At 36.1% G+C, this 24443-nt stretch overlaps 1 protein-coding gene and 1 pseudogene across 1 annotated transcript in view; both read left to right on the plus strand.

Annotated features, from left to right (window-relative positions):
* Positions 1–24443, plus strand: part of CRB1 (crumbs cell polarity complex component 1) — a 213301-nt gene that overhangs the window by 78135 nt on the left and 110723 nt on the right. Inside the window, exons 3-5 of the mRNA XM_030929663.1 lie at positions 789–984; positions 3839–3978; positions 9916–10098. Of these exons, the coding sequence (XP_030785523.1) occupies positions 789–984; positions 3839–3978; positions 9916–10098 (519 nt within the window). The remainder of the gene's footprint in view (positions 1–788; positions 985–3838; positions 3979–9915; positions 10099–24443) is intronic.
* Positions 16941–17204, plus strand: LOC104658274 (annotated as a pseudogene).

Consider the following 24443-nt stretch of genomic DNA (forward strand, 5'->3'; position numbering starts at 1 on the left):
GTAACATTACCTTAAAATGAAGTGTTAACAGCTTCTAATGATGCCATTAATTACATTAAGTCACCAATTTTTGTATTTAAAGGTAGTATTTTACAAAAAGAAAAATTAAGATAAAAATATCTATGCAAAATGAGCACTTAGATCAATAGTTGCACATTATATTAGTACAATAGATTTTTTTTGCCGAAAAAAGTGTTTTTTCTCTAGCAAATAGTATGTGTCAGGTACTGTTATAAGTATTTTTGAACACATTTAATTATACTAAGAGTCCTATGAGACAATTACCACTATTGTCTTCTTAATGTGAGGAAGCTGAAACATGGAAAGGCTGAGAAACTTGCCCAAGGTCATACAGCTAATAAGTGGCTGTGCCAGGATCCCGACCCAACTGTCTGGCTTTGGAGTCTGAGCTCTTACCCACTGTTTTCTCTGCTGCTTTACTAAATTAAGTGTTTAAAAATAATAGAAAAACATCGACCAGCCATTTTTAGGCTTCCAACAAAAGTGCAGTTAACAATAAACTTTGTTCTAAAAATGACTTATTTGTTTTCACAGACTAAACACCACAAGCTGTTGTATGCAATAATTCTTTGTAACAGCTGCTCTGCCTTGTGCAACTTCCCACAAGCACACCAAAAGTTAATATCAATTACAATTAAGGGGGAAAATTATTTTGGGTAACAGAACATTTGACAAGTGCTCTGGTAAACAAAGCATTGTCAAATTGCTGAATTATGAACACTTTGCTAAAACTTTTTCTGTTTTTTCTGTGCTGACTTTTTAAAAAGGTATAAACTGTGAATTGGAAATTGATGAATGTTGGTCCCAGCCTTGTTTAAATGGTGCAACTTGTCAGGATGCTCTGGGGGCCTATTTCTGCGACTGTGCCCCTGGATTCCTAGGGGATCATTGTGAACTCAACATTGATGAGTGTGCCAGTCAACCGTGTCTCCATGGAGGGCTGTGTGTGGATGGAGAAAACAGGTACATTTTCTCTGGCGTTGGGTGATTGGCTTAGAACTCCCTGACCAAGAACTTTTACCACTCTGGTGAATTTAGAGCTCTCACATTCTCGGCTTAAAATTTGGGGGGTTACTTTATACTTTAATGAAAACATTCAGATTTCACTATAAAGGGTATTCTTGGAGACCATCTGTCTCAAGAGGGAAGATTTTACAAGTAATTCTTGTAATAGTTTAGAACTGCTTATCCTATGGAAAATAGTCAATTTTTCAATTCCATGAAATAAACCTGTTGTAGATAGGAAAGGTGTAAAAACAAAGCTATAGATTATTTTATTTATATATATATATATAGTTGTATCTGTATGTCAAGGATATAAATCAGATGACAACAATAAATTCTTTAAAAATGTTATACAAACCATGACCATGTTGGAAAGGGCAGTGATATTTAATTACTTATATCTTGAATTAATTTCCACGTGTTCAGGGAATTGGGTGAATATTTTTGAAAAAGCATAATGGTGAGAAATAGCCATGTGATTCTGCTTCAAATTGAAGTCTATCATTGGCTTTCAGGCAAAATAGAACAGCAATAAATTACCTCTCAATATGATGAATATAATAAATGTGTGTAACAGTAATTGAGCTCATATAAAACATTTTAAAAGAACTTTCTAATACTTATTTAAGCCACAACACTGAAAAACTTTCTCATACTTGTTTAAGCCATGATATTGAGTTATCAAATGCATAACAATTTTTAAAAAGATTAGCACTTAAAATTATCTTGTTTGATCCTTCAACAGCTCAGTGGAAGGCAAGATGAGTATTAATGTTTCCATATTACAATAAGGAATCTAAAGTTAAGGGAAATGAGAGGACGCCCACAAGTTCACAGAATTAATTCTTTGCAAAAGGAGGACCAGAATCCAGTTTTTCTTTATTTAGTAAATAAGACATGATTTATCCCAAATCTAATTTCAAAGTGAGTCAGAGTTAAAAGAAGAGCAATAAAAGGCACATATGCTTCAAAAATTTGCAACAAAATAATCAAAATAATAGACTTTTTTTTTTTTTCTTGCTCTGTCACCCTGGCTGAAGTGCAGTGGTGTGATCTTGGTTCACTGCAACCTCTGCCTCCCGGTTCAAGCAATTCTCCTGCCTCAGCCTCCTGAGTAGCTGGAGTTTATTCCATATGCCCACCACCATGCCTGGCTAATTTTTATATTTTTAGTAGAGATGGGGTTTCACCATGTTGGCGAGACTGGTCTCGAACTCTTGACCACAGGTGATCCACCCACCTCGGCCTCCCAAAGTGTTGGGATTACAGGCTTGAGTCACTGTGCCTGGCCCTCAAATTTTAAATAGAACAATGTGGTTGTATATTCTTTTTAAAATATAAAATATAACGTTTAATTACATTCTATGTCTTGTCTTTGACTTTTAGTTGTACCCCAATAATGCTCTAGGGGCGTAAATCTACATTCCTGGAGACAGGTAACTGGCCAACACGGAGACAGACAGGTCACAATGGAAGTTTCCACACAAGACCTCCAGAGGAAAAGGAGGCTCACCCCTCCCTACTCCACTGTTTCCAGAAAGCATCAGGACAGAAATGACAACGTTTTGATTCCGTTGGAAGTGTAAACAAAACAAGGCTGAAACTTTGCTAACTTTTATTCTCCTCTCTTGAATATGCCATGAATAGTTTCCCTATTGTGCCATTATCTCTTATTGCCTAAATTTTGAGATGATAGTCATAAGATCGATCCAATACAACCTAACTTTGTTTTCCCACAAAAATTTAAAATGTTTGCTATGAGGTATATGGAGGAAAAAAAAAAAAAAAAAAAAAAAGAACTTCTTGCAGACCAAAGGAGTTATGCAAATGGAGCTTCTAATTCCATGAACTGAGGTCCATTAGTCAGCCAGCCAAGCCCTTTGACCACAGGGTTCTTGTCACTAATGTTTTACCTATACTAGATTTTTAGTAGGTATTTTTAATTGAACAAATGGAATAGTGAATAGATTTCAAACAACACATATGAAGATTATAGTCACTTATAATATTTGGTTGGTGATAAAAACACACACAGCCATAGTGAAGAGGACTCTACATGCCTTATAAATTCATAGATATTCTTTTCCCAAGACCCTCATTTTGCCTAAGCTGAGTGTGCAGATCCATTTTTTCCAATACTAAATCTTTGAGGAGACCCTCACCTAAATTAAAGTCTCCTCTTAATAAAATCAACAACTTTCTTCATTAGATGTGTATTTTGGGGCTATTTGATAATTCCAGTGAATCCGTGAATAATTAGAAATAGTAAGGTTTAAATATTCTTGCAATCTAAAAATAAGAGAACATCATAAGTCACAATTCATTTAATGAAGGCTTTTCCTGAGTTTTTCATAATTTATGGTTTCATTTTTCATATGAGACCTTATTAATGGGCTCTCTGTATAACAGAGTGCCATGATGGTATAAATCATTCTCTACCACCTTAAAACATGTTAACAATTTTATTAAGTGCTATTTAGTAGCAACATATTTAGTACCTTCAGATACATGGGATTCTTTATATTTAGTACCTTCAGATACATGTCTATTCTTTATACACATACTTAATTGTCACAATAACCTTGTAACATAGGTACTATATTCAGTTTATGAATGAGAAACTGAATAGTCATGATTTACATTAATAAGCAAATAATCATGCATTCAATCCTGTATAGATAATTCCCCAGAGTTTTTGAGGCAGTAAGACTATGCCATGGGTCTTGGGTTGATGGACAGATGAAGAAACAGTATAAAGATATCTGATCTCAATATGACCAAGAGTTGACATGAAAATTTCATTACTTTCCAGATACAGCTGTAACTGCATGGGTAGTGGATTCACAGGGACACACTGTGAGACCCTGATGCCTCTTTGTTGGTCAAAACCTTGTCATAATAATGCTACATGTGAGGACAGTGTTGACAATTACACTTGTCACTGCTGGCCTGGTAAGTGACAAAATACTTTCCACCAATTATTTTTCATTTGTTTAGAATAGAAACATATCGTTTATAGCAAATGAAACGAAAAATTACTTTTGTTAAATGTTTTAAGTCAATTATTTCTTGTAGCTATTATTGTTTAATTTAGTTTTATTCTTCAGTGCTCAAACATTTTTACCACTACACTAAATATTGTCTAAAGTAGGTTACCAAGCTGCCCAATGATCATAACCCTCTAGGGGAACAGAGGGGAAGAAAATCAATGGAAAGATGAAATTCAGCATGATCTTCACGGATGAAAATTCACTGGAAGATGCTTTTTTTCCAAGATGTTCTTTTATATGGCAGGAATATATAGAAACCAATGAAATAATGTTAAACTATTAGAAACTTCTACTCTCTTAGGCATTTGTAATGTAACCAGTTATATTTGTTAATATAATAAAAAGTTAATTATCTATAAACCATAACTAAAGTTTACATATAGAGGATAATTAGACTTGAGTGTAGAGGTGATAAAAAAAATCAATAGAAAACAGTGTGTAACATTTGTGTTACATTACAGGCCACAGGCAAATATTGATGCTTATTTTGGGAAACAAACTGCTTGATATACAGCTTTGCATTGCATAACAACATTCTGGTCAATGATGGACTGCATATACAACCGTGGTCCTGTAAGATTACAATGGAGCTGAACAATTCCTACTACCTAGTGATGTCATGGCTGTCATAACATTGTAGCATCACTCACTATCCATGGGATTGTGGCAGTCCCTCAGGAAGTATTCCAAAAGAAGGCACTGTTATCATAGGAGATGACAGCTCCATGTATGTTATTGCTGCTGAGGATATTTCAGTGGGACAAGATGTGGAGGTGGAAGACAGTGATATTGATGATCCTGACTCCATGTAGGTCTAGACTATGGTGTGTGTTTGGGTTTTAATTTTTAATAAAAAGTTTAAAAGCTTAAAAAAACTAAAAATAGAAGAAAACATAGAATAAGAGTTCCTCTCAATCTTTAAGTTCCTCATCTGCAAAAGAGGGATAAAAATATTTTACTTGTAGTATTATTATGAAAAGTAAAATTATAAAAATAGAGCCTGGCACATATTAAGCACTCAAGAAAGGGCAACTATGTTGCAAGTTCTATACCACGAGGTGGAAATTATGTATGAGGGTGGGAGTTTGTAATGGTCAGGCAGTTAAGAACATCTACCTCAAGAAACCCAACTAGTACATGTTCCATTCATTCATGGATTCAAGCATTTAAGCCACATGAATTTCAGTGGCTAAAACAATAGTGATCTGGGAATAAAAAAGGTATCATCCCTTCCTCCAAGGAGCCTAAATTCTAGTAGGGAGACATGTCAAAACGTATATAGTACAATTTTTGGTACAATATGAGGCTATAATAAATTCTGTAAAAATGAATAGAAAAGAAGTACAGGGATAGCTTGCTCAAAGAGGCACCATTTTAGATAAGCTAAAGATGACTGAGCAAGTTCCATAAATGTACTCAGTAGCTGTGTGACTCTGGACAAATTACTGCTCTGAGCCTCAGTTTCCTCATTTATAATATCCACAGGATAGAGTTGTTTCAGAGATAAATCCAGTAATGTATATAAAACTCCTGGCTTATCCTAGAGCATAGTAAGCACTAAATAAAAGTTAAATGAATATCAAAATTAGAAAGTTGTGTAGTCCATTACTTATTTAAGAAATGAAGAACAGAAGGAGAAGAAGAAAGAAAGAAGCAAGAAAGGTGGCAGGCACACGCAGAAAAGAGCATGTCTGGCCGGGCGCCTTGGCTCACACCTGTAATGCCAGCACTTTGGGAGGCCGAAACAGGCAGATCACTTGAGATCAGAAGTTTGAGTCCAGCCTGGTCAACATGGTGAAACCCCATCTCTACGAAAAGTACAAAAAGTAGGAAAAAAAAATTAGCCGGTTGTGGTGGTGCACACCTGTAGTCCCAGCTACTCAGGGGGCTAAGGCAGGAGAATCGCTTGAACCTGGGAGGCGGAGGAGGTTGCAGTGAGCCAAGATAGTGTCACTGCACTCCAGCCTGCACTTGAGGGCAACAGGGTGAGACTTCGTCTAAAAAAAAAAAAAAAAAAAGGAGAAAAAAAGAGAAAAAAAAGCAAAAAGCATGTCCAATTGTGGAACTTTGAGTGATTGCAAAAATGCTGGACTGTGTAGGACTGGAGGTAGAGACATGGAACCGGGGAGCTGGACTGAAGCCAGATCACAAAGCTGCATATCTGCCCTGCCAACTATGGGACGGAGAAGTAACAAAATCTGCTTTGTTAATTTCAAAAGAGTTCCCTGGCTTTGTGGCAGATGATAGAAGAAAATAAAACTAAAGGCAGGGGAATCTAGGGAGAAGATTCTTCAGTAGTTTGAAGAGATAAGTCTGTTTGATAGAACTAAGAGAATAGAGGTTGAAGGGTGGGGGGATAGCCCTGAGAGTCACATAGGAGGTGGAAATGATGTGGGGAGTAAGAAAAGGGCACAGGTTTAAGACAGTTCTGCCTCTGGATTTCTGCCCTGGATTACTGCACGGATGGTAATATTGCCTAGATAGAGTATCCTGAATACCTTTGCAACCTATCTTGCTGTTGTATACAAAGATAAAAGTTAACACTACAAACTACTCTAGAAAAGGAGACCGTTTCTTCAGATCATGACTCCACTGCCACAGAACACAATGGTGAGAATCCACTGCTATAATTGCCTAGGGTCCTCATTTCAGAAGTAATTAATAATTATAAGAAGTGTCAGTCACCTTAAATGCTTAGCTTAAAAGATTTTCCGACGCCCAGATGTGATTGGAATTGTTAACAAACAAACATAATATAAGAACCCCGGGATGTGACTCAGTATCATATTGTTTCTTTGTTCAGAGTTTTATAGAAAAGCTTGTTAAAATTATTGAATATAGCCTTGACTGAAGGAGTCTATTTATGTACATGGTTAAAGAGAGCAGCAAATAAAATCCCCACAGAGCCTCGGGGTGGGGACAGGACTGGCAAGACTGTAAATCAGAACCTTCCTAATGTTCACGATTGGAATGAGATAATGCATGAGCCAGAAAAGCAAAAAAAGGATTTATGATGATTCTAAATTCCTCCCTAACCTGGTTTATGTGTGTCTCGAGTCAGAATGAGAAGGAAATTGAAAATAGTCCAGCCTTTTTTCAATAAGTCCACTGTGGCACAACAAATACCAATTAATAAAAACTTATTGTAGAAACTGTTATTTAATGTATTTGAAGAACCTTAAGTATGAAATAATAGTATTCAAAAAGTAAACATTCAAGTTTAAGAGACTCTGAATGGTCTTTGTTGGGGTGATCACTATAAAGGATTGTTGGGTCTGGATCTAACATGTTCTTTTAGTTTCCTTTTTTTTTTTTTTTTAGAACTTTTTGACTCTAAGTTTCTTCTTCAGATTGTTGAGAAAGGCCCCAAGGGTCTTTTTGTAAAAAATGTATTACACTGTTGAGCTGCAGAATTTATGTTGTGGTTATGATTTAACATATGATCTCATTTAGGTGTTTATTACAATTATTAATACAAAATGAGCAATCATATTATCTCCTCATTATTTGCTTTTAATAGTCAATTCCCTGGTTTATGTGTTAAACTAGGATTATAATCTAAATTGTTATTTTCAATCTTTGAGTAGTACTAGTGACTGAAGGTCTACCACTTACACATTGCTCAGTATTGGAGTGGTAAATAAAATGAACAGAGTCTCTGTTTTGTGAAGCACACAGCCTGCTGAGGGAGGAAACCATACACACAAATAAATATGTAATTTAAAATTATGAAAGGAGCAATGAAAGAAAAGAATTGGGTGGCACGAGAGAAAATAAGGGAATCTTATTTGTATTTGTCCATGATGGAAAGTTATTCTGAGAAAGTAATACAAGATGACGTCTGAAAACTGAGTAAGAGTTAGCCAAGAAAACACTTGAAGGAGAGTTTTCTAGAAGAGAGAAAAACATCACAAAGACTGTGGGAATGCAGGGAGTTTTTAAAGTTATATTAAGGATGTGGAATTCCATTCTATGTGAAAGGGGAAGTTGTTGAATGAATTTAAAGTAAAGACATACTATGATTTAGTTTACAAGTTTTACAATTCTCGAATGTAAATTCTCTTTCCAAAACATTTCTCAGCAGAGTTAAATGATATTGCAAAGGCCCTCAGGCGACTGTGAAGTTGAATTGTGTTTCTTTAAAAACATCAGGACTGGCGTGGTGGCTCACGCCTGTAATCCAAGCACTTTGGGAGGCGGAGGCGGGTGGATCACCTGAAGTCAGGAGCTCAAGACCAGACTGACCAACATGGTGAAACCTTGTGTCTCTACTAAACATGCCAAAATTAGCCAGGCTTGGTGGCACGCGCCTGTAATCCCAGCTACTTGGGAGGCTGAGGCAGGAGAATCACTTGAACCCGGCAGGCGGAGGCTGCAGTGAGCCAAAATCACACCAGTGCCCTCCACCCTGGTCAACACAGTGAGAATCCGTCTCAAAAATATATCAATAAATATAAATTTTTAAAAACTTTATACTTTTCTCTTACCATGTTACAAAACAGTTGATGTTATCCTATTGACCATCAGTGTTATATTTGCATCCCACTAAATTTACATTTTGGGGCTTGCACTATACACAATATATAAATACTCTTATAAATCAGTATGAAAAACAGCCTAATGAAAAAACAGGAAAAAAAAATGAAATGGTAAAAAAAAAATGTTCAGCTCAATATTAACTGGGAAAATGTAAACCAAAATAACAGTGAGATACTATATTCTATCCAACCAACTGGTGAAAATTTTTGTATTTGGTGATAGAAAACATTGGCAAACATTTGGAGCCACATTCACAATCATCCACTGCTGGTAATGTGCAAATGGTACAACTAAATTAGAGATGTTTGGCAGTTTTTATTAAAATTAAAAATGTACATAAATTATGACCCAGAAATTCCACCTCTAGGCATAAACTCTAGGGTTATACTCAAACACTTACACAAACAGCCATGTATAATGATATTCATTGCAACATTACAATAGCAAAAATGTACATAAAACAAAGGTCAAACCGTAAGACAATGGTTAAGGCATGACACATCTATATTCTGAAATACTTGGCAGTGGTTAAAAATTATGAGTTAGATCTATATTACTAACACTGATAGACTGTGCAAGGGAGTGAATAAAGCAAGTTGCTAAAGAATGCATATAATACGGTTCCGGTTATGTTAAAACATTCAGATACACTAAAACTGTATATGTTCTTACAGTTGCCCATATTTGTAAAAGCAAAGAAAAAGTTCAAGTAGAGAACTTTCATTGATATTTAATATTTTAATTATCCATAAAATGACAAATCATTTATGTTTTACTGTTCTTATTCCTGGTCCTAATAAAATAATCCAGCTAAGTCCATGCAAATTTAAAACAACCTATTACTCTGTTTCATTGAGTGTTAGGAAATAAGGATTTACCTTTACTTTGAATTTTAAGAGAATTTAGTTTGGTTTGGGGGATATTTGCTGACTTTTCAGCTATTCTCTTGAAATATTTTAAAATACAATTTCACAAATGAAGAATATTTGAAAAATTGGAGCCTTTCACTAAAATGTTCAGGTTAAATCCAGGTTATCCTGACATCCCATTTTATTTCAGGTCTTATTAATCAAATTTTTCTTTAAAATGTTTTGATCAAAATTGTTTAAGTGATTTTACTGCTACTAGTACTTGTTTCCACATAAGCCTCCTCTTACCAGATTCCCCTTACCAACTCCTTGAGGGCAACCACATCAACTTGTTAAATCAATGCCAGTATAGCAGTCAGCCTCCTTTCAGGCAGATGCTCTACGATTCAACACCTTTGACTTAGCAGCTTCTCTGAATTTTTATCCTACAGGATACACAGGTGCCCAGTGTGAGATCGATATCAATGAATGCAATAGTAACCCCTGCCAGTCTGATGGGGAATGTGTGGAGCTGTCCTCAGAGAAACAATATGGACACATCACTGGACTGCCTTCTTCTTTCAGCTACCATGAAGCCTCAGGTTATGTCTGTATCTGTCAGCCTGGATTCACAGGTGAGGCCAAGGAGATGGGATATGACTTGACTTTCTGGCATTTTATGGCAGACCATGGATTTAACCAACTGGGGTATTAGTTGGAAGATCTGTGCTGTGTAAACTCTGTTGCTATGGTGCAAAGGGTCCCCCTTGTGGGCATGAAAAGTATCTTGTTTCACATGTCAGAATTCCTCAAATCATGAGAGAAATATTAAAAACAGGGATAAAAGAGGTATGAAAGGGGTGACATTTTTATATGTTATACTGGGAATTGGAGTGCATCTAAAGTTCTTTACCTTATACACAGAAAATGTTGAAATTTTTATGCTATCAAATTTGATAATGATGTTAAATTTTAATGTTATTCAAATTTGCTAAAAAACTTGTTGTGCTTATATTTACACTGGGAAAAATGACCTAGTCTCAAGTAATCTTCCTCAACGATTCTATAGCTGAAGTCATTTCATATATCAAATTTAAATTACTCTCTCTCTTTTCTTTTTTTTTTACAACTTTCTTACCTAAAACCCAGAGGAAATTTGCATGTCTGTTTTCCAATGAACAGTTTTGTATGTGTCTCCTTTCCGTTCTGAAAATTTTCAGAATTTTTGACGCAGTCTCCAATTCATTAATGGCTAGCAATTTACCCCCAATTGCACTGATACTACTGAGAAAACTAATTACAATCTAGATTTCTATCATGTTTTTTTCTCAATAGATTAAGTGATGCCTCTGGAAAATATTTCAGTTGTTGTTCAGGATTTCTCGGAAAAGTACATGAGAAATAAGAAAAGAAGGGGGTGGTCTATTTACAGTTAGGATTCTCTTTCAATGTTTCAGTTTTGAAGTTTAATGATCTTTGATTTGTGGCAGTGTTTGCTGCACGGTCGATAAAGAAAATGTTTACTTCCTTATTCACTGACCTTTCAAGGAGAACATACAGGAAAAAATTCCCTCAGGTGTCAATCAGCAAAGTGATATTTACCCTGAACAAATTCTATCATGCATACTTCCTACCCTAGTTTAGAAAATGCATCCAAATAAATCTTGATATGACTAAACTGATTAAATGCATAAAATAAATCTTGTAATATATCGTATTTCCCAATTATGTAAGCTGCTAGAAATAAATATGAGATCTGCAAACATACAGGTCTTTCTGAAATATATTTGTGTATTTACCTCACCTCTGGGGATATTTAAATTTCCTGTTTCTGTTTCTTACTATTTCCTCTTTTCAAAAATCTGTTCCTAAATTATTTGATTTTGGTCTAGTGTATGCATTTTCGTCAGCTACTTTATATTTTTCTTGGAATAAGGTGAAGGCATTATAAACTATTTTTTAAATTTTGGTTTTAGGGTCATAAAGGGGTGATTCTGTCAAAGCCAAAGGAAATTGCTAATATTGCCTCATCAAATAAAAGGAAATGGGTGACCCCTTGAATCTGCAGATCTAAACAGGAGAGGCAGTAGAATGTTCCAGAAAAGTGTTGGGCTTGATTTCTGAAGAGCTGCCAGGAATGACTATATGAGTTAAGATGCCCTGGCTGCCCCAAATCTCTGTGGCTTAATGAAATGGTTTATGTTTCACTCATGTGAATTCCAAAACTGGGTTCCCATCATCAGTTATCCTACAAATGGCGATTCAGGGTCACAGGCTCCTCTATGCTTTTCCCTCACTTCAAAATATTACTTCTAAATTTGCTGTGCTCCTCTGCAGCAAGCCACTGGAGAAGGAAAGAAAATGGAGGATGACACCTGCAGGTTTTATGGACCAACCACTACAAGTAATGAATATCTCTTTTACCAACATTTTATTGGTCAAATTTAATCATATAACTACATTTAACTACAGAAAAGACTAGAAAATCTAGTCTTTCTGTGTATCTAAAATAAAGAGAAAATAAGTTTGCAAACAGATAACCAATTTGACACAATAGCTAGAGCTGGTACACTGGGGATACAAACCTAGACCTTCTGATTCTAAGTTTATCCTCCTGCCTACTATGTCACATATTTTTATGTCTACATATGTTTTTCTACATTTCATTTTAAAATAGCTTTTTAAATGGTAATAGTATATTTATGTGCAGTTTTAAGAAATACAGGGAGGCCCATGTATACTTTACCTAATTTTCTCAATACTACCATGTTGCAAAACTATAGGTCAGTATCAGACTTGGATATTGACATTGACAAAGTCCACATACAGAACAATTGTCATCACAAGGATTCCCCCTCTCTCCTTCCCCGCCTCCTCATCCCTTATCCCTGGCAAATACTAATCTGTTCTGCACTTGTATGATTTTGTGATTCCAAGAATGTTATATAAATGGAATCATGCAGTGTATAAAGTTTCAGAATAGGAGTTTTTTTTTTTTTTTTTTCACTCAGCATCATTCTTTGGAGATTTATTGAGGTTGTGTATCAATAGTTTGTTCCTTTTCATTGCTAAGTAAAATTCGACGGTATGTATATAGCAAAGGTTTTTTTTTTTTTTTTTTTTTTTTTTTAACCATTCAGCCATTGAAAGGCATCTAGATTGTTTCAGTTTTCGGCTATTATGAATAAAGCTGCTAGAAACATTGTTGTACAGGCTTTTGTGTGAATTTAAGTATTCAGTTCTCTAAGGTAAATGCCCAGGAGTAAAACTGCTGGTTCCTATGATAGTTTCATGTTTAGTTTTCTAAGAAACTGCCACACTGTTTTCCAGTATGTCTGTACCATTTTGCATTCCCACCAGCAATGTATGAGTGGTCCAATTTCTTTGCATTCTCACCAGCATTTAACGTTATCATTTTTTTTAGTAGTCATTTTGATAGGTATGCAATGATATCTCACTGTGGTTTTAATTTGCATTTACCTAATGCCTAGTGATGTTGAACATCTTATATATGCTTGTTTGACATCCGTGTTTGTCTTTTTCAGGAAAATGTCTCCCCATGTTTTTTGCCTATTTCCTAGTTGTTTTTATTTTTTTAGCTGTTGAGTAATTTTCCACATACAGACCCTGGGCATTTTTTGTGAGGTTATACCTAAGTATATAGTATATACCTGAGGGATAGTAGATAGGATTCTGTTTTTAATTCACTTTCTACATATTCACTGTTAGTGTTGGGAAAAGCAGTATTGTGCATGTGGTCTTTCAAACCCCTACTCAGCCACATAAGAATGGGCCTTGGGCCCAGAACACTTCCTTCCCAAGAGATAAAGCTTCCTCGCAGCCCATGCTGGAGTTATCACCTTGTGTGGGAATATCTTTCCCTGTTTCAGACTCAATATGTACTCCCTTGTTCTGCTTAAACATATGTATCATATGGCACCTAGCCAGCCCCACTGCTATAACTTTCTTCTGCGGGGAGGGCAAAAGGTTCTGCTGCTGCAGCATGAGAGGGTTGCATGCTGCCAACTGCCCCGCATCTGCTGCAAGGAGGCCCTTCTATTTATGGGGACTGACTCCAACTACATAGCTGACCTTGCTCTGTCTCTTCTCTATGTGAGTAAAACATTGTTCCATGTAGTACTTGACTGTGTTGTATTTTCCTTGGCGACTCCAATACCAAAATGCAGTGGCCAAACGTGTCCAGACTGTTACTCCTGGTAATAAGCAACAGAAGCCACTTGCTAGACAGCTAGAACATAAAAATATGATTGTTCTTGGTTGTTGATTGTGTATAGTGAGACTTTGTTTAACTCATCTATGAGATCTAGGAATATTCCTTTTGTAGATTCCGGGACATTGTCTGCATGGACAATTATGCCATCTGCAAAGAGGAATGGTGTTATTTCTTCCTTTACAATACACATGCTATTTATTTTACGATGTTGAGTATGAGTTGTGAAAGCAGACATCTTGCTTCATTCGCCATTTTAGAGGAAAAGCATTCAGTCTTTTACCATTAACTATGATCTCCATAGAATTTTTATAAATGCTCTTTTTCAAGTTGAAGTAGTTCCTCTCTACTCCTAACTTGCTAAGAGTTTTTAATCATAAATGGGTATTGCCTTTGGTCAGACACTTTTTCTGCAATTGATTTATCATGTAAGTTTCTCATTTAGCCTGTTGATGTGGTAGATTGCACTGGTTCATTTTCAAATACTGAATGTGACTTGCATATCTGAAGTAAATCCCACTTGGTGTATTTTTTTTCAGTTTGCTAATATTTTGTAAGACTTTTTTGCTTCTAAGTTCATGAAAATTATTGATCTATAGTTTTCTTTGTCTCTCTTTTTTTTTATACTGTCTTTGGTTTTATGATCAGGGTAATATTGATATTACTCATAAAATAAGTTGGGAAATGTTTCTTCATTTTCTATTTTCTGGAAGAGAGTATGTAAAATTGATGTTAATTATTCTTTAAATATGTGGTAGACATCTTCAGGGAAATCAACTGATCCTGGAGATTCCATTTTCCTGATCTTTTGAATTGCAGATTTAATTTCAGTATTGTTACAAGACGATCGAGAATACCTATTTTTGATGATTTGTAGATTTCAAGGGATTGGTCCTTTTTTTTCTAAAAATTGTGTATTTTGCTGTTGTTGGATGGAGTATTTCTATATATGTCAATTAGATCATGTTGGGTGATTGTATTGATTGGATCTTCTATATTGCTGATTTTTCTATTGAACTTCTGAACGTAATGTTGCTCATAGTAGTGCCTTGTTACTCTTTTAATGGCTGCAGAATCTATAATGATTTCTCTGTTTTATTCCTAATTTTGACTATTTACATCTTCTCCTTTTTTGTCCATCTTTCTACAGGTTTATCAATTTTATTGATTTTTTTTAAACTAGCTTTTGGTTTCATTGATTTTCTCTGTTTCCCTGTTTTCAATTTTATTGATTTTTGTTCCTTTTTATATCATTGTTTCTGCTTGCTTTGGGTTTATTTTCTGTTTTTCTTTTTTAATTTATTTTTATTTTTCTAGCTTCTTGAGGTAGGAACTTTTATTATTGATTTAAGACCTTTTCTCTTTTCTAATATATAAGCATTATGAATTGAACTCTCAATACTGCGTTAGTAGCTGCATCCCACGTATTCTGATATGCCATACTTCCATCTTAATACTGTTCTGTGTATTTTTAAATTTCCTTTCTGACATCCTTTTTGACCCATGGATTATTTAGAAATAAGAATTGAATTGTTTAATTTCTGTTTAGAAATTTTTCTCTTATCTTTCTGTTATTGATTTTCAGTTTGATGCCGTTATGACTAGAGAACACATTCTGTATCATTTCAAATAATTCAAATTATTTCAAATCTGTTGGGGTTTGTTTTTTGGCACAGGATACGATCTATCTTGGTAAATGTTCCAAGGTTGCCTGAATAAAAATTAAAGAACAACATGTGTTCTGCTATTGTTTAGAGGCGATTTGTATATATGTCAATTAGATCCCATTGACTGATGGTGTTATTCACGTTTTGTATATCCTTACTGATACAGAATAGCACTGTCTAGCAGTCCTATTACTTGTTTAGAGGAAAGGTGTTAAAGTCCCCACCTATAATTACGGATTTGTCTATTTCTTCTTTCAGTTCTATCAATTTTTCTTCATGTAATTTGAGGCTCTGTTGTTTGGTGTATACACATTTAGGGTCATTATGTCTTCCTGGTGTATTGATCCTTTTATCATTATGCAATGATACCTTTTTTTCATATTCTTTCTTTGCTTTGAAATCTACTTCATTTGATACTGCCATAAGCATTCCTGCCTTTTGAAAAAGTATATTTACACAGTATATATTTTTCCACCCTTGTATTTTCAACCCACTTATGTCATTAAATTTGAAATGAGTTTCTTGTAAACAGTTTATCAAAACAGCAAATTGTTAGGTCATGCTTTTTTAATTCACCTTGCCAATCTCTGCCTTTTAATTGGTGTATTTAGACCATTTATGTTCAAGTAATTAGTAATATTGTAAGGCTTAGCTCTATGATTTTATTATGTGTTTTCTGTTTGATTCCTTTCTTTCTCTTTACTTGCTATGAATTAGTTGACTATTTTTAGGATTTCATCTCGATTTCTGCATTGTGTTTTTAAATATATGGCCCTGTGTAATTTTCATAGTGATTGCTCTGGGTATGACTGATCACAGCCTATTGGTTTCAGTATTTTACCACTTTAAGTGAAGTATAGGAATTTTACTTCCGTTTAGGTTTTCTTTTTTTTTTTTTTTTTTTTTTTTTGGCTTCTGAACTTTAAAATATCCTTGTTGTGAGAGTCAGATGGTGTTATAATTTTAATTTTAATCATTACGTATAATTTAGAAAACTCATGAAAAGAAGGATACTCCATTTTGTTTACTTATATGTCTATTCTCCATTGTTTGTCCTTCCCGTCTTGGGCCTCAAGATTCCTTCTGTTTTTTTAAATCACTTTATTTAGGTTTACAGAGCTTTCTTTAGCTATTCTATGAGGGTAGGTATGCTAGCGATAATTTCTTTTGGTTTTCCTTTGAGAATGTGTTTATTGCACATTCATTCTTGATAGGCAGTTTTATTAAATGTGGAATTTGTGGTTGACAGTTCTTTTCTTATGGAATTTGAAAAACTCTACTACACAACTTTTTTTTCTGCACCCCATGGTTTCAAATGAGAAATTTGCTATCATTGTAAAGTGGTGCTGGGTGCAGGGTTTGGAGAAAGGAAGGTGAGCTTGGCAGGGGGGAAGGTTTGCAGGCTTCTGCTCCCTTTTTCAACGACCAACAAAGAGTCCTTTCCCAACTCCCAACCCAAGCCCTTTTGGAACTGTGTGCTGTTGTTGGCACCCTGTGGCACCTCCTTGCCACCCCGTCCTTTCCATGCCCGGGAGCGGGTCTTTCTGATTCTGCAGAATGGACACTTAAATCCAAGGTCATGGCAAAACATCTGAAATTCATGGCCAGGTCCGTGACGGTACAGGAAGGGAACATGGAAGGCGCATAGAGGACCCTAAACAGAATTCTCACTACGGATGGGCTCACTGAGGACCTTAAGCATCGGCGGTACTATAAGAAGCCATGCGGCCGAAGACAGAGGGAAAGCTATGAAAGGTACCGGAGGATCTACAACATGGAAATGGCTCACAAGACCAACTTCTTGATGTGAAAGAATCAGGCAGATCCGTAGCAGGGCTGCTGAGGCAGGCAGATCCGTGGGAGGGCTGCTGAGGTCTGTGGATGGGACACCCGGTATGAAACCGTCATCCAGTTTTGTCTCCATCTCTTTTCTTCGTACAGTCTCATTTCCTATTACCGTTCTGCAATAAACTCAATCACATGCTTGCAAAAAAGAAAAAGAAAAGTAGTGTTGCCCTAAAGGTAATAGATTATTTCTATCTAACTGCTTTCAGTATTTTTTTCTTTGTCTTTAATTTTCAGCAATTTGTAATATGACTTGGTGTCAACTTATCTGGATTTATCCTATTTGAGATAGTCTCACCTTTTAAAATCAGTAGATTTATGCCTTTTGGCAAATTTGGGGGCTTGTCAGCCAATTTTTCTTTGCATATTCTTTCAGATCCTTTTTTTTTTTCCACTTCTGGGACTCTGATCATACAAATATTGGGTCTTTTGCTGTGCTTTCGGAGGTTTCTGAGGTTCTGTTTTTATTTTTGTTTAATCTATTTTCTGCCGTTTGCACAGATGAGCAAATTCTTTTGATCTGTCCTCAAGTTATTGATTCTATTCTTTTTTGTCTCCCGTCTAGTATTGAGCCCATTCAGGGAGTTACTTCATCTATTGTTTTTTTCAAGTCTATAATTTCCATTTTGTTCTTTTAAGCAACATATTTTTTGCTGATACTTCTATTTTTTCTTCATCTCAGGAGAATTTGTGATTGCTTATTAAATCATTTTTATGATGGTTGTTTTAAAATTCTTGTTAGATAATTCCAATATCTGATTTATCTCAGGGTTGACATCATTTCATTTTATTTTCTCATTTAAGTTATGGTTTTACTGATCCTTGTGATGACAGATGATTTTGAATTGTATGCTGGACATTTTAGATATTAGGTTAGGAGACTCCATGTCTTCTTTGAATTTTTGAATTTAGCAGGCAGTCACCTTTTTAGGTTTCAAGAACAGGTCCTGGCCTACTTACATGGACTGTGGTTCCAATGATCAGTTTATTTCCTGAGTCTTTGCTGTATTGTTCTGACTTTCTTGGCTTACCTTGTGCCATTGGGCCTCCCAGGTCTCTACTGATGATCCCTGAGTGGTCAGAAGGTGTTTCCTTAGGTGAGAATGTTCCATATCCCTCTGAGGAAGGGGAGTCTTGATTTATGGGGATGAAGAGGCTCCTTTGGTGGGCGTTGTGGTGAGCTTCTCCCTGTCTCTGGGGGTAGAGAGCATTTCCTAGGCTGAATACTTGTTGTGGTATAATCCCCTTTGTTGATCCCCCAGGCACAGGGTATCTCTTGATGGAAGTAGAGAGTCTCAGAACTGTTAAGGAAAGAAAAGATTTCACATAACAGGCCATTGTGGTAGCATAATTCTTTTTGCCATGGCCCCCTTGCCATATGATGTCTCTGGGGAGCAGAGGGGAGCCTCAGCAACAGATGAGGTGAGCTCTTTCTCTGGCTGCTTTTTTCTTTTCTTCTTCTTCCTCCTCTTCCTCTTCCTCCTCCTCTTCCTCCTCCTCCTCCTCCTCTTCTCCCTCTCCTCCTCCTCCTCCTCCTCCTCCTCCTCCTCCTCCTCCTCCAGAAAGGCTTTGTTTAATTCTCTTTGCCCATTCTTCCAGGCTCACCCTGTATTGTAGGTGGGACTCTCATTCAATCTGGGGAAAGAAAGAGCCAACCTGGGCCGCCTTCTCTTGTTTCTGTTACTGACTTGGGGACAGCAAACACCAGGACTGAAGCACCTTCTTGTATTATGCTGGAGGTTATAAAAAGCCCTGATGCTCTGCTGTTACACCTGGGATCTCTAACCAGTTCACCTTCCTCTTCTACCTTTCAGAGTTCTATTTGGTTGTTATATGTAGTTTTTAGTCATGCTTAGTGGGGAGAAACAGGGAGAGACAAGTCTATGCTGTCTTGTCCAGTCTAAAAGTCCCTATGTAACATTTGTTTAAAACACTTGTGTTATAGTAGGATAAGGAAAATTGTGTGATTTTTTTTTTTAATGGCTTCAGGTAGAAAAGCAAGTGTTAACTTTCTCTTTATCTTCCTTATAGTACCAAGAAGTTCAAAATATCATTTATTTTTATCAATGAGATGACTATAATTAATCATTAATAAAAAACCTACTATTTCCCTTACCTTTCTTTCACCCTGAATAGTTAGTTGGATATTCAACTTTATTGTATTTTTATTTGTTATACATCCGTTTTATATTTTTCAGATAGAAAATATACAGTTTACTTTTTTGCATGCTATGTGTATTTACAGCTCTATTGGTTGTTAGATTAAAATAAAATTTCCATTATGATGAAAAATGTATTTGTGCATAGTACATTTACTGACAGCTCCATTCAAAAGAACCATTCCAAGTGTTAAATACAGGTATAAACTATTCATTTTTTGTATTATAATTAAGAATATATTTATTACTCTTCACTACTTGTGTAATTACTTCTATATTGAAAATATTTACGTATGTAATGTAATTTTTCTAACTTTTTATAATGTAAAAATGATATATACTAGAGTAGAAAATTAACTGAGAGTCTCAGAATTATACTCAGGGATATAGAAATAGAGAGAACTTGAGACCATGGAAGATGAGAAATGAAAACAGGAACTCAAGGAGCAGAGAATCCTAGTGAGAGGAATCAAGGCCTCCTGAAGGAGGATCAGCTTTTATTCAAGGTTTCTTCTAGAATTTCCAGCAAGGAAAGCAAGTTACCATGGCCCAGAGAAACCAAAAGTCTCATTTGATGAGATAATTGAGAAAAGTCTAAAGATCCATTTCGATATTTTAATGACTAGAATTGAACCATGCCTCTAGAGGCAATAGTGGTTACTATACTCTAATTCTCCAAAATCGTTTCAAAAAAAATTTGGCAAAATATGCTCATATCTTGTCATAACTATTTGTGACCATAGTTGCAACACTCAAATTAAAATGAGAATGGACCATTACCACTTGATTTAAATGTCTGTGCATTTATTTAAACCTGCACATCCACATAATTTAAATAGTAAGCAAAATAAATTTATAATTGGAGAAGGCCTGTAGTTGAATAACACTACTCAGTCCATTCCAAAGTCAGTAAATTATCTTTATTTTGTATGACCACCCTTGACCACTACTGGAAGGAATGTTGGCCGCTTCTTTGTATTATGTTTGAGCTTTCCAGTCCGGGGCACTGGGCTCAGTTCTGGGGATAAAATGATGAGAGTACATGGTCTCTTTCCAAGGGAAAATGAAAGAACAGGAGGAAAATGATGCACAAAGTATAAGACAATATGATAACTGGCACAGTGGAGCCATAAAAAGGCACCATCGGATAGATCAATAAAGAGGAACTTTTATGCTGTTTATGCCAGATAGAAGTTAGTGGAAATTATAAGAACCCAAACAGCTTGATAAATTCACATTTTAAAAATACAAATCAACATTACTACTGAAACTTTTACAAGGATCTCATGACCTATGTGCTTACCCTTGAACCACCCTGTTCTAACCAGCCAAGTGGAATTGGAAACAATTGATATGTCTTTCATGTGAACATTTCATTTCTGTTTATCAAACTATACTCATGATAATACCCTTAACAAGTTTCCAAACCATCTCATCCAAGTCCAATTTTCATTTCTAACTTTCCTTCACCAACTCCAATTAGCATGTACTCCAACTCAGAGGAACACCCTCCCTGGTCTCTGGAACGCTACATTGTTGCCTCTGAGGCTGGGATTTTATTCTACTTCACCCATCTGCTCTCTGTATGGAAAGAACTGAGTGCAGCAGGGGATCCTATGAAGTCCTGGCTTCAAACCTCGGGCAAAAATAGCGAGTTTCTTAACAATAAACACCCCGATGAGAGCCACCTGGCAAAGTGGCTGCACACAGGGCTTTCGTTCTCAAGTTCATCCGCTTCAAGCACAATGTTGCTAAAAATGAAGCTTTCACTTTTCCTTCAAAATCAAATCCTGTCACTTTACCTAAATTCAACTAAAATAGCCATAGAGGGCCAAACATACATCATTCAAAGTTTCATGTAGTCATGAAGGAATTAGGCAACAGGACAGTCAATATCTCCTGCTGGAAGAGAAATTTTCAATAGAATTTTTTCATTTGCTGACTTCACATTTCAGGATCATTGTTCCTAGAGATGCACTTTTTTTTTTTTCTTACTTACAATTTCAAGTTTGAGAGTATAAATCCTAGGACTCTCAAACAGATATTTGATATGCATATAAAACTGTAACTCTAAAAGATCAAACTTCTCTTATATCCTCATTTACTTCATAAAACATCTTTTCAACAGATTCATCTGATTCATTTACCTTTGCCTTTACCATGCATGTTGATTTCTAGAAACAAAACTATTCATCGTGTGTATAACTATTTATGCTTGTACTCCTTTCGATTTTACTGTGTTAGCTGCAATAACTAGTACAGGTATACTACATTATACACACATTAATTTAAAAAATTATTTTTATTGATTGCTTACTGCCTAATATGTACAAAGATATTCTAGCTAGGAGGAAAATTTAAAGGCTGATATTTGGAAGACCACATACAGACCAAAACACAGGCAGATATGTTTGTGAGACCCTATGACAAAGATAGATAACTGTGGCATCAAGGGCCTTGGCTGCTTTCTCAGGTTAGCATTCTTCTGTTGACTTGTAATCACACAAGTAAGGGAAAAACTCTCAAATGAATAAGCAGCAGACGGGTGCCAACTCTTCAACTTAAGTATGCTGGCCAACACGTATTAGAAAAATGTTCTGAAACTAAAGAACAAAACCAGGAAATTCATCATTAAAGCCTTAAGGTGCTGTCCTGTCAACTTAGAAGACCTGAAAGGTAGATTTTCATACCAGGGTTGTATTTTGATGAGAGAGATGTGGGCCACACCCATTTAAAAGAGCTTTCAGGAGAGTAATGTTTCCTGAGACTAGCCTAGTGTTTGTTAGAGTAAGAAGCTGAAGAAAATGATTAGAGGGAAGGTTGAGGATACTGGGAGTTGTCCTCACAGTAGACCATCCTGTGAGCTCTCATATGATGCGATCAAGTGTGTGTTTGCTACTCATGAGGATGCCCATCTTGACATCCCATGTTTTTTTTCTAACTACCTAAGGTCCCTAAAAGTTTGTTTATTAAGCCTGGTAATCATTAAGAAGAACAATATTATTGACCTACACCTGACCTAAAAAACGATTAATTATACCTCTTTTCCCAATGTCTACTGCTCTAGTTTGTTGAGAGAGTCTGTCTTCTGACATTAACACAGAAGACCCTCAGAAACATCTGTTTCCTCTTGCATCCGCTCCGCAACTGCCATGACATGCACATTCACCTAGAGCTTCACTTTAGCCCCGAGCAACCCAGTTCCCAGGGCAAGAAAAAGTATCCAAAACCTCTTCCTGAGACCAACCAATCCTCTTCCTGAAGAATTACATATCACTTTCTCAAAAGAGGTTTTATTATATCTGCTATTAGCAAAAAACTACCCCTTAGTCATTACTTAAGCAACAATTAATTTCCGAAGAAGGTATAATCAGAATTGATTATAACTTTTCCTTAAGTACATCAGGAACAATACCACTATGACTTATAAGTGTGCTTACCTCAGTCACCCACAGAAGTCCCAGCATCCCAGTTCATCATTTCTGGTCTTTATCCAAGAATTCTCTGTACATATCCTAATTTCATGCAATTTTCCACCCCATTCTGAACTTCTCTCTGTATGCTGAAGGTTTAATAAGCCCAATTACCAATGTCCTCAACTTTTTTCTAAATGTTTCCTTCACCTGCTTGCTTAAGCTCAAACCATGCTATATTCTCAAGGTACCATTTCTTCTGCAATCTTCTTGAATGGTGGTTGTCTTTTATTCTTCTTCCAAATCTCATGTTTGACTAGTCCCAAAGGTAAACTAAATGTCCTCATGTCATTGCTTCATCTAGGAAATTAGTCTTTCTTCCTCATTCAGAATTTTGTATCAAGTGAAACTAAGCCTCGTAAGTGAAGGAAAGACACAATCTCTTTCAGACAAACAAATGCTGAGAGATTTCTCCACTTGCAAGCCAGCACTACAAGAACTGCTAAAACGCAGCTCTAAATCTTGAAACAGAACTTCAAAATACACCAAAATAGAGCATTCTTAAAGCATAAATCTTGGCCGGGCGCGGTGGCTCAAGCCTGTAATCCCAGCACTTTGGGAGGCCAAGATGGGTGGATCACGAGGTCAGGAGATCGAGACCATCCTGGCTAACACGGTGAAACCCCGTCTCTACTAAAAAAATACAAAAAAACTAGCCAGGCGATGTGGTGGGCGCCTGTAGTCCCAATTACTCGAGAGGTTGAGGCAGGAGAATGGCGTAAACCCGGGAGGCAGAGCTTGCAGTGAGCTGAGATCCGGCCACTGCACTCCAGCCTGGGCGAAAGAGTGAGACACCGTCTCAAAAAAAAAAAAAAAACAAAAAGCGTAAATCTCACAGGACCTATAAAACAATAACACAATAAAAAAAACACAAGATGTTTATACTTTTGTTGACGGAAAATCAACAAAGAAACAATGGACTTAAACTATACCCTAAAATAAATGGACTTAGCAGATATTTATAGAACATTTTACCCAACAACTGAAGAATATACATTCTATTCATCAGCACGTGGAACATTCTCCAAGATAGACCATATGAGAGGCCACAAAACAAGCCTCAAGAAATTTTAAAAAGTAGAAATTATATCAAGTACACTCTCAGACCACAGTGCAATAAAACAAAATCAACTCCAAAAGGAACCCTCAAAATCATGGAAATTAAATAACCTGCTCCTGAATGATCCTTGGATCAACAATGAAATCAAGAAGGAAATTAAAAAGTTCCTTGAACTGAACGATAATAGTGACATAACCTATCAAAACCTCTGGGATACAGCAAAAGCAATGCTAAGAGGAAAGTTTATAGCATTAAATGCCTACATCAAAAACCCACTTCATGTTGAAGTACATGTCTTTGAACTACACTGCTCACTACCTCTTTTGGTTGCAACATTCTTCCTACCTCATGGTACCTTCTCCTCAGTCACTGATTACCTTAATATCTTACTCCTGTCATCATTTTGAGGATTTCAGCATCTGTGCAGACAACCGATATAAACCATTATCTCTGTTATTTGAAATCCTTATTTCCAATGACTGTGACTTTCATGCCACACGCTTCTGCCCACTTCTTTGGTCATAACTTATGCCTTATTGCCAATA

This window comes from Rhinopithecus roxellana, chromosome 1 (assembly GCF_007565055.1).
Source record: "Rhinopithecus roxellana isolate Shanxi Qingling chromosome 1, ASM756505v1, whole genome shotgun sequence".
NCBI classification, from domain to species: domain Eukaryota; kingdom Metazoa; phylum Chordata; class Mammalia; order Primates; family Cercopithecidae; genus Rhinopithecus; species Rhinopithecus roxellana.